This window comes from Lathamus discolor, chromosome 3, assembly GCF_037157495.1.
Source record: "Lathamus discolor isolate bLatDis1 chromosome 3, bLatDis1.hap1, whole genome shotgun sequence".
In the NCBI taxonomy this organism is placed as follows: domain Eukaryota; kingdom Metazoa; phylum Chordata; class Aves; order Psittaciformes; family Psittacidae; genus Lathamus; species Lathamus discolor.
Window position 1 is genome coordinate 81,407,879 of NC_088886.1, and position 16,269 is coordinate 81,424,147.

The 16,269-nt window shown below is 43.8% G+C and overlaps 1 protein-coding gene and 1 long non-coding RNA gene across 2 annotated transcripts in view; one reads left to right on the top strand and one right to left on the bottom strand.

Moving 5' to 3' along the window:
- Positions 1-12,821, top strand: part of CDK15 (cyclin dependent kinase 15) — a 37,468-nt gene extending 24,647 nt beyond the window's left edge. The window contains 4 exon segments of the mRNA XM_065672746.1: positions 4,625-4,673; positions 7,285-7,385; positions 7,388-7,417; positions 12,712-12,821. Coding sequence (XP_065528818.1) covers positions 4,625-4,673; positions 7,285-7,385; positions 7,388-7,417; positions 12,712-12,821 — 290 coding nt within the window.
- LOC136011080 (uncharacterized) overlaps positions 1-16,269 on the bottom strand; it is a 104,820-nt gene that overhangs the window by 2,459 nt on the left and 86,092 nt on the right. The gene's annotated exons all lie outside the window — the stretch shown is intronic.

The following is a 16,269-nucleotide window of genomic DNA, read 5'->3' on the forward strand; positions in this document are numbered from 1 at the left end:
AAGGAACGAACATGGGCAAAACAAAGCACCGAGGTGTGATCCCATTCTCATTGAAGTTGATGGCAAAACTCCCACTGGATTCAGCACCGTAGGCTCAGCCCCAGACTGAGGTTGTTCCTGGAAGGGTTCCTGGACCAGGTGGGTTAGTAGGAATCTTTGAAATGAAAGCTGGAAACCTTTAGATGTTTTCCTGTCACTCCTGTGGGTTTGAGCACATCCTGCTCAGAGCCTGAAGAGGAGATACAGCATGGGTTGTGGGCTCTGTGCGCCAGGCACACGCCAGGCAACTGGAGGAAGAGCAGTTCCCCTGCCCCTTCTGTGGGCAACTGGCAAGGGGTGAAATGTGCAAGGGAGCATTTGACCTCCCTATGTCCCTGTGCCTTCTTGCACAAAGGAGTTTAGAAATGGGGCTCATGCCTGTTGCCTACAGTTTGCCAGTCTCAACCTACGCCTGTCCCCAGGTGAACAGGAAGGATGGGTGAGCAACTCTTCAGCCAACAGTTTGCGATCTTGCTTCCTCCCTGCAGGAGTGACACTTGGGGTAGGGAATTACGTGCAGCCATAGGGCCTGAAAGCATGGATTTACCTCAGCCCTGTCTTGAGAACCAGTTCCTGCAAAACATGAAGGCTTGGGAGAGCTCCTGCCCCATGCCTCAGCATACTCGCTGGCCCTCGTCCTGGCTCCCCAGGCTCAGGAGCCCTGCCCATAGCGACAAGGCTTTGCCCTGTGTTTGTTCATTTGTTCTGTTCCCCTCATTTTGCTTCCCCTGAAAGAGGCAGTTGTAGCTCTGTTAACACTATTTTTGAAAGCTCTCATGCTGTGTGAGCTCAAATCCTTGCATTAATCTACTGCTGTGTTCATTTCACTGCACTGAAAAGCAGTGAGTTTAAATCCCCTCTAAACACCATTGGTGACACCAGAAGGCCAGTGTTTTGATCCAGCCCCATTAATGGTTACAAGTTTGAATCTAGACAGCAGGGGTCAAGGGCAGGAAAGGATTAGGAATCACAGCCCATGACATTAAGCTAGTGCTTTTGCCAAACTGGGAATATTGGAGCACTCAATGTACCAAGTTAGTTTTTGTTTCCTTTTTCTGACATTTGGATTCCACAGAGTGGGGAACACTGTGTATTTCTTTATAACATGATGAACTCACTATGAGTGAGCTTTGCTCCTTGATTTATCACATGGGCTGACTAATAAGTTTACTATGCCACGTAGCATCATATCACTTAGCAGCCACAGGTTTTACACTGGCCTTTTTCAGATGCAGCGATGACTTAAATCAAGCCTGGTTGTTTTCTTTTCACATATCTGCAGGCTTTGCTATGCTGAATAAGATTTAGAAGCTTTCCAGAATCAACATCTGCTCCCGAGTAGTATCTGTTGCGTTTCCAAAATGTCACCAGCAGATGGAGACAACGAGCAGCAGGCTCTGAAAAGCAAACTTCAAATGACATTTTTGAGAATGCAGATGAGGTCTGCACTCGGAGTGCTTATTTTTTATCTCACTTTTTATGCTGATGCTTCATTTAACAAATGGGATGGTTGGAAACTGAATTCTAAAACGATGAAATTTTTATTGTCATCATAAACTGCATGTGGCTTTGATCCTAAAGGGAAGAACAGCAGTGTAACCAAGGTGTTGGCTACACTGTAGGGAAACTTCCTATCTGTCTGGCAGTGGGCACAGGCTGCAGTTTCCAGCCTGCCACACAGGCAGAGCTCTGCTTCTGTCCTGCAGCCACAGAGATTTCACTAATGAGAGAAATTTTCTTTCTGAGCCTGCAACCCCAGTGCCTTCATCCGGCAGTGCTTGGCATCCTCTTTCTCTCTCTTCATCAATTAGGAAAGTTTAACTTCTGTCCTCTGGCTTGCTTGCCTCATTATCAGTTCATTAGCCACTTCCACCTGCGTTTTCATATGGGGAGGTATTTCCTTATTAGCACACACTGCCTTGCATAGAGATAGAGGGCAACAAACCCAAGTGCTACCTTTCAGGTCTACTCTTATTGTTAAAAAAGCCAATCAATCAGCCCTACACAATCCCATCATTTTATGTCTATATCATCACTGTGAGACAAATAATTCAGTAGTTCATCCACATTTTTGAATTATATCTAAATATTCTTCATCTCTTTCCTTTAAGGAGTAGCTCTTTACATTGGTTTACAATTTTAGATTGGTCATAATCTTACAGCAGGGAAAAATTTACTGTTCTGTTCTTACCCTGTTCAACACAAAGGGGCCTCAGCATTCTCTAAGGGCTTGTCTATATGGGGTCAGTCAGGAGATTAATCTGAACTGATTTAAAGTGGATTAGTTAACTACATTAAATCCTTGAGTAGAGACATACTGTTTTCTTACCCATGTCTTGCATTTATAATCAAAGCTCTGTCTACTCAAAGTGGCAAGTTTGGCAGTCCTCACTCAAGCAGAATTCTCCACTGAGAGATGTGTTTGGACAGGGATAGCAGCAGTTGGCTCACTGGCTCGTACAGTACCCCTTGTAGATAATTATTAATCTCCTTGTTACATAAATGGTAAATTTAAGTCAAGAGGCTTGCTTGAGACAGCAAAGACTCTAATTCAGGTATTCCTCCCAGCTCCCAGTAAGCAAACTGATGTTCCTATTTGTAACATAAAGAAAATCCTATTTCCTCTTTGGAATGTTAATCCGGGAAATACACTCCACAAAACCAGTGACATTTCACTTAGATATCACTGAAATGTTTTGCCCTGCTGTTCTCAACTGAACGTGCACTTTTTAACTTTAATGTTAAACTCATTAAAGAACATTAATGTTAAAAGATTTCAGTAGAGTTAAAGTACAACCTTGACATTTTTATTAAATATTAAAGGAAATTGATATATTGTCATGGAAGGTTTCCATCTCACAAATCAGAATTTTCTGGCAGAAAGTCACAACATCTGAAAGTTTCTGGCCAGCTCTGTGAAGGGGTAAAAAATTCTACCTCATATAAAAAACATCTTATGCTTTTCCAAACCATTTTTTTTAAATTGTTTTTCTTCTATTTTGCCTGGAAACTTTACATCTCTACTCAATAGGGACGATTTATTTCTACACTTTTATTACAGTCAAGGGGCAAAATGAAGGAAAGAGGATCCAGAGAAAATGTTATTAGTGATACAAGATGAATGTTCTGCCAGAGTTAATCTTCGTGACTGATTTGGGAAGGGGCTATTCAAGATACTAATATATAACTTCTAGATACTGCAATAATTTCAGTGCTCTGGCACCTAAACTGTCATGAATCTCATCCTAGGTTATATTGCCATTTACTGCTTTAGCAATTACCTTAGTATTTGGGTGTAGGAGAACACTTCAGTTGTGAACTGTTACTTACCCTGTGATAGACAGGTTTAAAAACCTGCTTGCCTGGCTTAATGGTGAAAGATTGCTGCTGGAAAGGTTAAGTGCTGGAAGTTCAGTCATTTGCAACTTTAACAAACTGTGCATCAAGTCAGACACTGAGTGACTGAGCCCCTGGTCCTGGCACTCTTGAAATGGCCATGCAGCTGAAGGCAGAGGGTACCCCTGCTTTGCCCACAGCCAGCAACTTCTGTCCCTGAATGATGTGGCGGATGCTTCTGGGCAGGAAGGATGGGCAGATGCTCTCCGATGGTGCAGCATAAGCCCCAGCCAAGCACCAAATCTACTGGCAACAGACCAGTGGCGCTTGCCTTCTGGTGGTCTTGCTGCCACGGGGAATGCTTGTCTGGGCTGGGCTGGGCTGGAAGAGAGGTTGACACCATCCTTCCTGCTCAAGCACTGTCAGAAATGGTACTCAGGAAAATGTTGCTGGTAGAAATTACAGCCTTTCTGATGCAACAATATGTCTTTGTTCATCTCTAAGGGGAAATCTTCCAGGCTTAAGCCATTCATTCCTACCTAAGCCTGAGAAAACTCATGCTTTATAAGAAAACATTTGAAGAATGTATTTGTCTACATTTTCCACAATGTTTAGAAGTGTGTCCTTGAAAAATGGCAACAACAACACAGCCTTCCCAAAACTGCAAACCCCGCAAAGTTCCAATCTGGTAGAGATGTTTGAATCAGTAAGTACGAAGCCTGTATGAAGAAGGTTAATTTGATAATAAACAACAAACTTAGTGAGGGATTGACAGCAAGAGAAGTGGACAAAAGAGTGGGACCCAAGTGTCTTTGCTCTGTCCCCACTCTTTTTGCCAAAGCCCCATGTGTGCACAGGGCAATACATGAAGCTCAGCAGCTGCTTGATAAGCCAAGACAATTGCTGGTGATTCAGGCCTGCAAACCTCTCTCTGCTTCCTTCATGTGAAGGCTTTAGGGACTGATACTGCTTTTATTGAAGCCAAATCTAAGATTCACACAGCAGCAGAAGGGGGCCCAAGGCCTATATTCACAGACATATGAAAGGAAAGGGTTACAGAACTGGAACAGCCTTATTAACATCAATGCTGGTACTCAAGTCCTATAGGAATAATGTATATTTATAAATACTAAGATGACAGATTCTATAGGTCCCTTTGAAATTCTGAGCACAAGTTCTTCGAAAAGGCTCAAAGAATGGTTTGTGGCTTGATTTTCATTTAATTCTGATTGTATATTACACTTTCTAGAACTGGCTGCTTCCAGGAGACCTCAGAAGCTCCAAGTCATCTGTGACAGGTAAGCTACCTGTAACGGCAATGTCAAAACCACCTCTGGGTTTATTTGTTTCTTTATGCAATCATTTAACTTGAAACAAGCTCTTTTGGCAAGCTCAGGAAGAGCTGGGTGGCTCTGTAGTAACAAGCAGATCTAATGTCAGTTAAGCAACTGATTTTGAGAGATCACGGTGCAGGTAGGCACATAGTGGGTTTATTATGCTCTGAGGAGTAGTGATTATTCTCAGATAAGCAGTAATTCAATGACATTACGAGCAGCTTTTTTCAGGGCACAGTTCAGTCCAGAGGGTCATACTTTCACAAGCCTTCTTGACAGGACTGAAGACAGACTTTGCACTGTCCCAGTTTTCATTTCTGGAAACAGATTGTAGGGATGTTGCTCAAAAGTCGTAAGGAAGATGTGCTAGGATGGCATTTTCACAAGACAATGAAATAATCTTATGATTAGTTAGGAGGGGAAAAAAAATCACTTCTCAGAGGACAAAAGCTGTGAGGCTGCGGCCATGATTACATACCTCGGCTTGACCAGGCACACCAACATCACCCAATCACTCCCTTGTGTGCTAAAAGAGGGAATATTTTTCAAGCTTGTATATGTGCACATACACGCACATATACATGATGTATATATGTATCAGTGAAACAAATATCTGATCAGGCAAAGCACCCTATCCTAGCTCAGAGAGTCAACAAAATCAAATCCCCTCCCAATGCTAATTTAGAGGCATACAACAGCCTTTATAGATGCCTAGGAAAAGACTAGACAGAACTGTGTTCTCAAGATTGTGTTCATGCACAGGTCAAGAATCAAAAATTCTTTGAGGATGTAACCACATTTTTCGTGATTGCTGTTTATTATCTTTTCAGCTCCTTGCTTGGGATCCAGCCCTCTGCTTGGAGGGAAGTGTGCTGGCCTGCAGAGCTGGGTTTCCCAGACACTGTTCTGAATGGCTGAAGAAACATCCTGCAGTTTTCAGCAAAGCACAGGTTGCTAAAATGCCTGCCGTTATCACACACATCTTCAGAAACACACCTTGATAACACAGGTCCTGGAACAGAATGAATCCTCTCTCAGGAATGAATCCTCTCTCAGCCTGAACAAAGAAATACTATATTCCTTGCAAGTCTGCTGTGTTACACTTCTGGGTTTTGGCCATAATCCCCTGACAGGCCCCATTACATCCCCATACTGACAGGCTCTCCTCTGCAGCAGAGCTCTGGGCTGCATGTGGGCCAGCTCCAGCTCTGCATTACAGAGTCCTTACACCACTATGACTGAACGGCTGCCTTGGCATGCTCAGCTCTTGAGAAGGAAAGAACTGCTTCATACAGACCAATCAGCCATGACTCTCCATGGCCAGCTAAGAAATCAAAAGGGAGCTCTGCGCAGAGCTCAGCCACCACCAAGAAGCCTTGAGCCGTGGTGGGAAGCACTGAACCATGTTGCTGCCCAGTGTTGGGAGCCTGAAGCAACAGGACAGAAGGGGCAGAGGGTCTCCAGTAACAGCCTACAGTGATGTACATCCAGTGATGTGCAGCTCTAGCAAGCAGCCTCTGGCTGTATGCTTTGGCTCGCTGTCCAGACCCTGCTCCCCAAGGCAGCAGGGGCTTGAACTGTTTTGATGGAGGCAAGAATTCAGCAGTTACATACAACAGTGAGGCCAGGTAGCTTTTATAATTCTGTTTCTCAGGATCTCTCTGTGCTTTTTCCCTTCCTTTTGTTTTACATTTTATCTCCTCAAAACAGAAATGTCAGCATGTCAAGTGTGCTGTGTAGGGAGGGGGAGTGCTGGGGGATCCCATTGCCTGATGTCGCTTGGAGGGGAAGCACCAGTGGGGGCCAAGGGAGGAAGCACAACAGGCCATGCTCTGATGGGCCTCCTGATGCTGAAACGTGATCAGAACAAACAAACAAAGTAAGAGCTGTAAAACTAAATGACTATTTTTATTCGTTTCCTTGTTGGTTTGTTTTCTCTCTTCCACTTCCTTGTCCCCAGCTGTGTGCTCCTCTAGAAAGCAGCCACTTGGCACTGGTATTACTGGGCACGGAGCATGTATGTATTACATCTATTTTAAGCACTCATCCTGAGAAACAGATTCATCTCCATGAATCCCAACGTATTTTAAAGCCAGCTGCATGGCTGGTACTAGGGAAGAAAGAGGGGAAATAGCATTTTCTTTATTTTTTTCTTAGTTTCGACCTCTGGTCTGTTCACTGGGCCAGTTAGGTTGTTTTGTGCACTTGCACTGTTGCTCTAAATTGGTAACACCAACCTCAAATATTCCAGTTATGATACGTAAAATATAATCTGCTCAGCAGCATTTTCCCTTTTCCTTACAACTTGCTTTTCACAAAATAACCATTTATTTTCAAAATTCCTCAAAAGCATGAGTATGTGCTGAAATCCTGCATCCATATACTCCAGTATAACCAAACTCACACAGAAAAGTAAATGTCCTGGAAAACTATATAGCTGGGGTCGGTTTATCCTGCTCCCCTATGTCACTCCACTATCTGTCTTAGGATCTGAGAAGGGCTGGGTCAAATTCTGGTTCCAGCTTTCTGACTTATGCTCACCTCCTATCCTATTTTTTTTATCCTGTTTTCCTAGGCTGAGCAAGGTGCAAGCAGTGGAGGATTTGGCCTCCAGGATGCTTAAAGCCTTCCCCAGAGGCCGGATCTCTGCAAAAGATGCACTTGTTCATGGTTTCTTCAGCCTCTTCAGCTCTATCAGGTTCCTGCTGGTAAGTTAACTCAGTTCCATCTCACTAATAGCTACTTCACATGCAATTTATTGTGAGTTTCTTGTTACTTTGAAAATCTTTGCCATTCACCTGGGCATCTGCCTGCCCTCCCTCCCCAGTCCTGTATGCTGCAAAGTTGATATCCCAGTGCAAATTTGTCAGCTTCTTTTTCTGTTTTCTTCCACTTGACCACTGCTTTAATACTAGAAGGGGACATGGATGGGCTGCCGCTGTGGTACATTTAGAAAGTGGAGGTGTATATGATTTCACAGCTCATTTCTTCCCCATTTTGTAACCCTAGGGGCCCAGAGCTTTCCCTTGGGCTCGTTCACACTGTATATTCAGAGTAACTCACATGCTGGTCACACTCCTGATGTCCTGAATTCCCAGCTGCTCAGCATGATGTGCTAGCCCCAATTCCCTTGGACTGCTCCTCCTGCTCCCTTTTGATGTTCAGAGACAACAGCTGTTCCTCATACCCTGTTGCACCAGTCCTCCCTCAGTTTTACCTGCTTTATTTTCTTCTTCCCTTGCTCTCTTTCAAGCACACAGCTGCATACACACAGGTCTGCCTCTCCTGCCCAGAGCTGATAATAAATACAGGGTCTCTCAAGCTACAGGTTCTGGTCCTCACTAGGAAAAGCCCCCTCTTACTGGGCAACAGGCCAGAGAGCACTCGCATTCCCTGTTTCCTCCTAGGCACCCACTACACTAGTTAGTTTGGTGTGGTTTTTTAAGACAGGAGCAATTAAGAAGCCTTCTTGGAGTGTGTTGTCAAGCTATTTGAAAACCTAATTTCTGGCTCCTGTGACACATCCCAAGTGAAGGAGCAGCAAGCTAGCATCTCTCCCAAACCGCTGCCCTTCAGAAGGTGCTCTGTGTGTGTATGTGCACGAGTGAGAGACATCTGCATTCCTTTTCTGTTCACCCAGCCACAGAGCACAAATCTACTTTGACACTTTTAGAAAAATGAAAAGATGGAATCTCGCAGGAGCCTGCCTGTGCCACGGGGGGAGGAGGGGAGCACGCACAGCAGGAGGGAAGTTGACTTTTCTTTATACATATAGGGTTTTTTCCATGCAGAGTTTAAATTATGCCTGATAAAAGGAGTTTCGTGGATGTTTCAGTTCTTTCAAACCCTCCTGGCTTCCTCCCAATTAAATGAGGTTTGTCAAAGCCACAGGGCTCTGCTGCTGCCGGAGAGGCGGACAAGCACTTCCCGCAGTGACATCTCCAATCCCCAAGGGAGAAGATGAAAGTGTCAGTGCCAAGAGAGAGAGAGAGCGTGTGGAAAAAAACAGGTACAGAGACAGACAGTGTGAGAGAAAGGGAGAGAGTGAGGAGAAATAGAAGGAATGAGAAAACAGATTGGCATAATGTGTCAATCTCTCCAACACGCTGGCAGAGAGGGGATAGATTTATTTCACCTGGCTTTATGCACCATCCCATATTTATTATCCCCCACATTGCGGCAAGAAGTACCTTGTGGATAGGAAACTGCATGGCGTTATCATAGCAACCAATGTGTTGGGAGCAGAATCAAAGTGCACAGGGCTGAAAAAAGGTACAGTATGATCATGCAAGACCATATTCATGAGTGACTCATTAAGCCTGTAAAAATTAGGCAATTCTGAATAATTCTCCATGTAGCCATCCCTATTGCCATAATCGTTTAAGACATGGGTTCTCTTCTGTCACTTTGGCATCAGGCTGCTTTGGAATTACACTGTATCACTTTAAAATTCTTGTTGCTATGATAACACAGTGCAGATTTTATGTATATTCTGTCCCCACTTTGTTCTGGAGGATGCTGGCTATTAGTCCCCATCCTCTGAAGGAGAAAGTTAATGCAGAAGGGCAAAGAATGAGCTGGAGATGAAAGGTAAAGGAAGAGGGGGTTGATCCCAAGGTGCGTGAGAGAGTAAGAAGGAAACAACATTAGGAAAAATAGAAGGCTCCTGTAAGAAAATATTTTCTATTTTTATGTAATAATTTTATCCGTAACTGATCTTTTTATAAGTTGCTAGGACAAGCTGGATGCTAGGGGATGTTTTTCAAAGGTCTATTCCTAGGAAAAAAATAATTGGAGAAATCAGTGTTTCAATAAGTACCTCTCCAAATGTCATATTTCTGAATACTGAGGGGAATGCTAATGGATAGAAGCTGGGTACTGCCCCTGGGAAGGCCGAGAGGGAGCACGAGGCTCTTTGCTTCCCGGTGGTCAGCTCCTGCTGAGGGGAACAGGTTGCTGTTGCTTATGCTAAAGCTCATATGCTTGTATGTTGCTTACAGCCCATCATGTAAGAGAAGAAGACTCTTTGTGCCCTTAGTGGGGCTGGCCCTCAGAGGGGCCTCTCTTAGAGCTGCTCGCTCTTGTGCCTCTGGTGCCAGAAAAGGCTGGTAAGGCCCAGGTTAAAACTCTAGTCACCATTTTGGTGGCCTTAATTCTGCACATGCCAGCAGTACCTCTGGATATAGCAACAGAGGACAGGAGCGGGGGAATTGCTATCTTCCTTACACTGTGACTAGTAGCCTGAAGGGTGGCAGCGATGACCTTTCGTAAAACTGGAGCATTTGCTGTCAGCCAGTCCTGAGACAATTATCTTTGTGTAGTGCAGCCCTACACTACAACAGCTCTGATAAAACTTCAGTCTAACCCTTTGCCACCTGCTAAAGCAGAATGTTTTCTGTCCAATTAATCACTCCTGGAAGAAAGACGAGATCCTTGAATCAAGAAAGCATGAGCCATGCTCTCAACTCAGTGTCAGTCCTGAAGTGCAAAGGGCATTCTGAGAAGGTATCTCACTGCTGTCAGACAAGTCTGACACAGTAACAATTGCAGCTTATTATTGTTACTTATAGATTTGGTTTATTTTCCTTCTCTTTTGCCCACAAATGCTTCAGAGTAGACTTGCGAGTAGGGAGGGTGAGCAGTGGGATTTGGGGTTAGCAGCAGTGTGCTTCCAAGAAAACACTGCAAGAGCTCTGACCGAACAACACAGGCACATTGGCCAGGGAGGCCTGAGCTGGCTTCTCAGATCCTATCCCCACTGGACCGATGTCCAGGCTCAGGACTGACCTTTCTCACAGTTCAGGAGATATTTGACTCTGGGCATACTATTGGCTTAGCAGCTAGTCATCAAGCAAGGCCACCTTGTGCTCTGCGAGGAGGATAGTGTGTTGCACGGGTGCGATCCTGGCTTTGACTAGGAGGGACCTGCTGCTTTTTTGGGTATGATTGGTCTCTGTTACCTGCTCCCAGCAATTCAAAACCAGTGTGCCAGGTGGTGATGTGATAGCACTGTAGCCTTTCTCCTGAAACAGCCCGCTATTCAGCTTTTCAGAGGCAGGAGGAGGGAGGCTTGGTGCTGACAGAGCACTGTTGTTTTCATGCCTGTTGCATCTAAACTAATACAAAGCAAGCATAGGCAATGAGGAGGTTAAGGCTGTAAGCCATTGCTTTCTAAAAATCCTACTACTGCTGGAATTAGGCAGCGCTGGTAGGTGTTACCACAGGGCACATCTAAGGAAAAGCTGACTTTCATGGACACCTTGTTTGGGTTGGCTGGTTTGCCTAGGTTTTCCTACATAGCTAAAAAGTTTATATAGTCACTTAAATATTTTTTCCTCTATGCTTTGCCACCTCTGTATACAGCAAATGGATATCCTTCACTGTAAATCAGATACGGACACCTAGAAAGAGTAGTTCGCACAAGATGCATGCATCTGTGTCTTAATAAGGGAATAAACCACAGTTGGTGTTGAGCAGCAAATCAGCTGTCACTCCTGACCCAGAAGCAGACTTTTCTGTCAAGTGATAAAGCAAATCTTCACTTAACTCAGGAAAAACACCCTTCGCTTCACCTGGCCTGATCTCCACAGTGGTAGAAGGTCTGCTTAAGTACTGACAGGACACTGAGGTTTTGTATTCTGTCATTAAGCCACCACCCTGGGAAAGATGCATTGCAACATCACAGCAGATGTGCGCCAAGGGCACAGGCCTCTGGAGATGTTGTCCTGTTCAAGCTCATCCCTGGGCACTGGCCTGGAGCAAACCATGCTGGGCCCTGTATAGAAGCACAGGGTGAAAGGGAAGATGGGAAAAGAAGGAAGGTTTCCTTTGCTCACTACCCAGCTCATGCTCTTGCAAAAGCACAACTGGCACAAAGTTCGGCCCACATGACTTGTGGAAACAAAGTCCTACAGACATGGATCGAATACTCTGACTCCCATTGATCTCAGGCCAGAGGATCTCTATAAAGGTCTTATTGTTCAGGGAGATGAGCTGCTCTTCGGAGGGAGTGCTGTTAATACCCTCATGGAGGCAGATGCAATTGCATCAGAGGTTAGCAGATGTTTTTCTGTATTTTGTCTAATTGCAAGTTATAACTGTGGTTTCTATAACTTCCATTTTCCCTTTAACTCTCTTAAATGCTAATCTGAGAAGATTTAGTTGTCTTGTTTGCTGTGAAAGACATCCAGACTGGAGCTCTCATGTAGCTGTTTCCCATCCTCAGGTGCACTTCCGCCTTCACCCAGTTATCAGCAGAAAAGAGCAAATGGGGATGTAGTGATCAGATTTCTAAGGCACAAAAGTTAAAGCTAAGTTTGAGATTATGACAGCAAGCAACCATGAGCCTAGGAACTCAATTAGCCTGAAAGACAACTATCTCATTATCTTTCCTAAAATGATATAAATACATAAGAATATAAAAATTTAAAATAAACTCTCTATTGACTGTCTAGATGACTGAATTTCACTGCTCAATTTCTTTAAACACCCACTTTAGTATTTATTTATTCTAAGCGTGAAGCAGCTACGATAATTAGACTGTCAGATTTGGTAAGTTAATGAGGAGTCACTGGAGTGGAAGGTTTTGCATTTGTGAGATTGCTGAAGGAGAGAAGCTCCGTGCCTTCGCTCTATCTCTTTTTTCTTTCTCTTTTTTTTCCCCCTCCACTGGGTGGGAAGGAGAGAGCTTGGCAGTGTGTAGATCCATTTGAATCCTTTTGATTAGCGGGTTGCATTCCTACCACTGTTCTACCAAATAGTGTTTTGCTGGTTGCTCCAAGAAAAAGGAAAACAAAAAACCCACATGGATGAGATTTCTAGAGAAGGATGCCTAGATTAAAGCAATCATTTCCCCAGAAAAGCAGAAGGAATGGAGCTGTGAGAAATAGGATCCTGAATGAGTTTATATTGTGGTTAATGTCACGGGAGAGCATTAGGAAAGTAGCACAGTGAAGGAGAAGGATCATTTTGTAGCTTTCTCTTTAACCTGCCTTTTCTGCAGGACAATCAGTGCTCAAAGTTCCTGGAGTGAGACTGCAACCTCAAATCTGTGACCTTTTTGTTTCTTACCGAAAAGGCCATCTCTCACAAGGTTCAAGCAAGTTTTGGTAGAAAGCAGAGATGATTAAATAACTCTTGGGTAAGCATGTAGCTGCCATTGCCAAAGCTGCTGCCATTATCCTTGGTGCATGAATTCCTTTGTATATTGAAGGTGGGAAAACAGAACTGATACCCAGGGCTGGATGACCACATCCCAGGCTGAGGACAAAGTGGGAAATCTTACATTCAGAGATCAGCGAGCCAATGGCCCACAATGCTTGGCGGTATCATGGGGGGTTTGGGTTTGTTTCATCATACTCCCAAGACTCAGATGGATACCTCCCCTGATGCCTCCCCAGTCAAAATATTGCTTCATTTCTCCATTGCTTAAACTGACCAATTGTTTTGTTTGCCTTTGTCCTTGTCTAGTGAGTTCACATTTTATAGCTTATTTGTTTTGATTTCACACACAGTGGAACCTGAGCAGAGCTAGGCAAAATCTCTTTAGCTCATTAACATCCTTGGTTTTAATTAGTCATCATTTTAATACGACATACCTCAAAAAAATGGTTCAGCATCAACATTTTTCATCTCCTGCTACAGAAAGAGCAAAAGATCACTTAAAGTCATTCTTATTGAAAGAAATGACTGAAATAATTATTGACATTATTGACAGAAATACCGTTTTGTTATATCCTATCTCTTTGTTTACTTTGTGCATTTGTTAACAGCATGTGTCCAGTCAGTGTCACTGCCTGGGACTGTGCTTGCAGGGCAGACCTGGAAACTGATCTTGAGGCCAAATTAGCTTGACTGTCCAATTTTCTGCCAAGCTAAGAGGCGACCTAAGCTGTGCTAACAAGGCAAACCTCAGCTATCTGTCTGTGCTTTCACATGCATGTAGATGCACCTGCTACAGGATCAGGTCCCAGCGCTCAGTGCCTGGTCTCACAGCCTCTTTCTACCCCATCTGCCCTCATCACATAGACAACAGCAGGCAGACAGGACAGCCTCCAGTCCTTTCAAGAAGGACCTGACACTGCCAGCCCTGTGACCAGACTGGGTTTTGGAGGCAGCCTGAATACATTCCCTGCTCACCTGCTCAAGTGCAGACAGGGCAGCTGTTCCCTCTCTGTGATCACAGAGGAAATAATCCTGCCAAAAAGCTGGTTGTCAGTTCCACTAAGGCTTCTGGAACAACTCACTTGAGGAGGGCACTCATTCTTCAGTTCAGTGAATCTGGATTTGACCAGTTTTAACTGATTTTGAGAGTATTTCACAAATACTCAATTTAAAATACTGAAAGCGTGAAAAGAGTAGGAGATACTCTTATTAAACATTTTCTTTTTTTTAATATTAACATGGCCTGAAAATGATTTTGTCCGTTTTTTATGCTGCTTAAAAAAGGTACTAAACAAGCTTCAATGTCAATTCAAGTCTTCTTCTGCACTTCATTACAGGAAAACATTCTATAAGTGATGGTGTTCACGTTATTAATTCTCTTCTTATAAAAGGCATCTGGATTCAGACATAAGCAAGGTTATAAATGAAACAGTAATTTTTTTGTCATTTTAATAGGCTACCAATGGAAAGCAGGGGGTTCTGTCTGCTTTTTCGAATCTAATCAGAGGTAGATAGGCATCTAAAGCACAACAGCCTCATGCTGGCACATGAGGGAATGGAATTTCCTGGGAACATAATGAAACTGGCCAGCCTTCCTTCATTGGCCAACCTGAGTTAAGTTACAAAAATAGACAAAGCCAAAAAACTAAACATACCAGGCTCCGTCAGGAATCCATGGGCCCTGAGCAACAGAGAAAGGAACAAAACATTGTCACAGTTTCCTCCCTGTTCTCCTGGTTTCAGGAAGGAAAGAGAGTGCCAGGTGTCTATCCCAGGGTGACACACAGTCCATGCCAACACTCCATCCATTTTCTATGCTATTCCACCTCTTTCCCTCTGCCTGTTGAGGAGGAACGTATGGATTGTTGGAATCTGTTTCCATTCTCATGCTGCCTCTGAAAATGCAGATAAAAAATGCGGTGCCTCTTACATGTATGAGCTACTGCACTGGCCAAGTGTAGGTGAATCTACAGGAAGATTCGAGCTTGTTTAGACTGTTAATAAGCAAAGTAACTGAAGGCACTAGCCCTGCAGAATATTTGTAATTAGGATTTATTTTTCCTTTTGATTCAGGACTTAGGCCATGGATTTTTATCCTCACAAAATTCTATTGCAACAGGGCAGATTCTAGCCTCCTTACAGCAAGGATCTTTGAAATAATTCTTAATATTGACAAAATGAAACAAAACCTTTGTGAGTACACACGAAAGAAAAGGACAGAGTTTGCTTAGGGAGAAGGGAGTATTTTTTTAAATCACCTTTCAGTAGAAGAGAATTAAATTGTGCAGATGTCCTGCCTTTTGTTTTTCAGAAAGCAATGTCAGAAAGATTGACTTGGCAACGAAGATGTAACAGCACAGTCTGGACACTAGACTTGCAGAATAAACTCAATGATGTGACACTTAATAGAGAGATCCCTGGTCCAGAAGATCGATGTACAAACAGGACAGATGGGGACTGACAATTGAAAGAATGTAGAGGCTGATCCAAGGCTTACAGAGACCTGTCATTCCTGGGGTTTGCCTACAATCTCCTTCAACAAAAGAGCTCCTGAGGGAAGGAGGGGATTAGTCAGAAGTTGAGTGAAGTCTCCAGGGAAGATGGTTTCTTGGATAAAGTTGTCAACAAAGGAATTGTTGAAGACTATTTGTTATAATTTCCTAGAGGGAGCTTCTGCCATTACTAACAGGATTACCAGCATACTGGTTCCACACCAGCAGAGCATTAGGCATGTGCATTGCAGACTGGTTGCTTAGAGCTGAATTCGGGGGTCTTCTTATACTGGGTCCCAAATGTGTGCAGGTGTTGATGAACAGAGGGGAGATGGCTAAGAATTCAGATGCAGCCAAACACAGGCCATTTTTTGTCCAACTGTTGCAGAAAGTTCTAGCTCATTAATGAGTTACCAGAGTGATTTCCTCTCCTTGATCTCAGGTCTGCTGAGGGATTATGAGAAGGAAAGCTAATCTGAGGTTAGTGCTGATCAGGACACATGGGGAAATCAGAGAGCTCTTCCCCAACTACAGTTACTGTGAAATTTCTTACAGCATTCTTCCTGGAGGAATTAGGAAAGCAAGCGATTTACTGTGTTCAAGTGCTAGTTGGCTTGGTTTCAGATATCTGGGATACTTTTTCTGGGCTCTGGGACATCAGAAACCAGAAGCCTTGGTGTAACCTCACAGCAGATCTCTGAAGAAGAGGAAGGCAAAGATAAATCATTAAGGTGCAGGCATGCAGACTTTCTTGAATACTTCTTATTCATCTGAGTAATGTCACTGGCATGACTGGGAGAACTTCTCTGAGCAAGAATTATGCAGATCATTGAGGCATTGGAACAAATCAGTCATGGAGCTATGGGGAAACACCAGGTAAATAGGTGGCAGCCATAGAAAGAGCT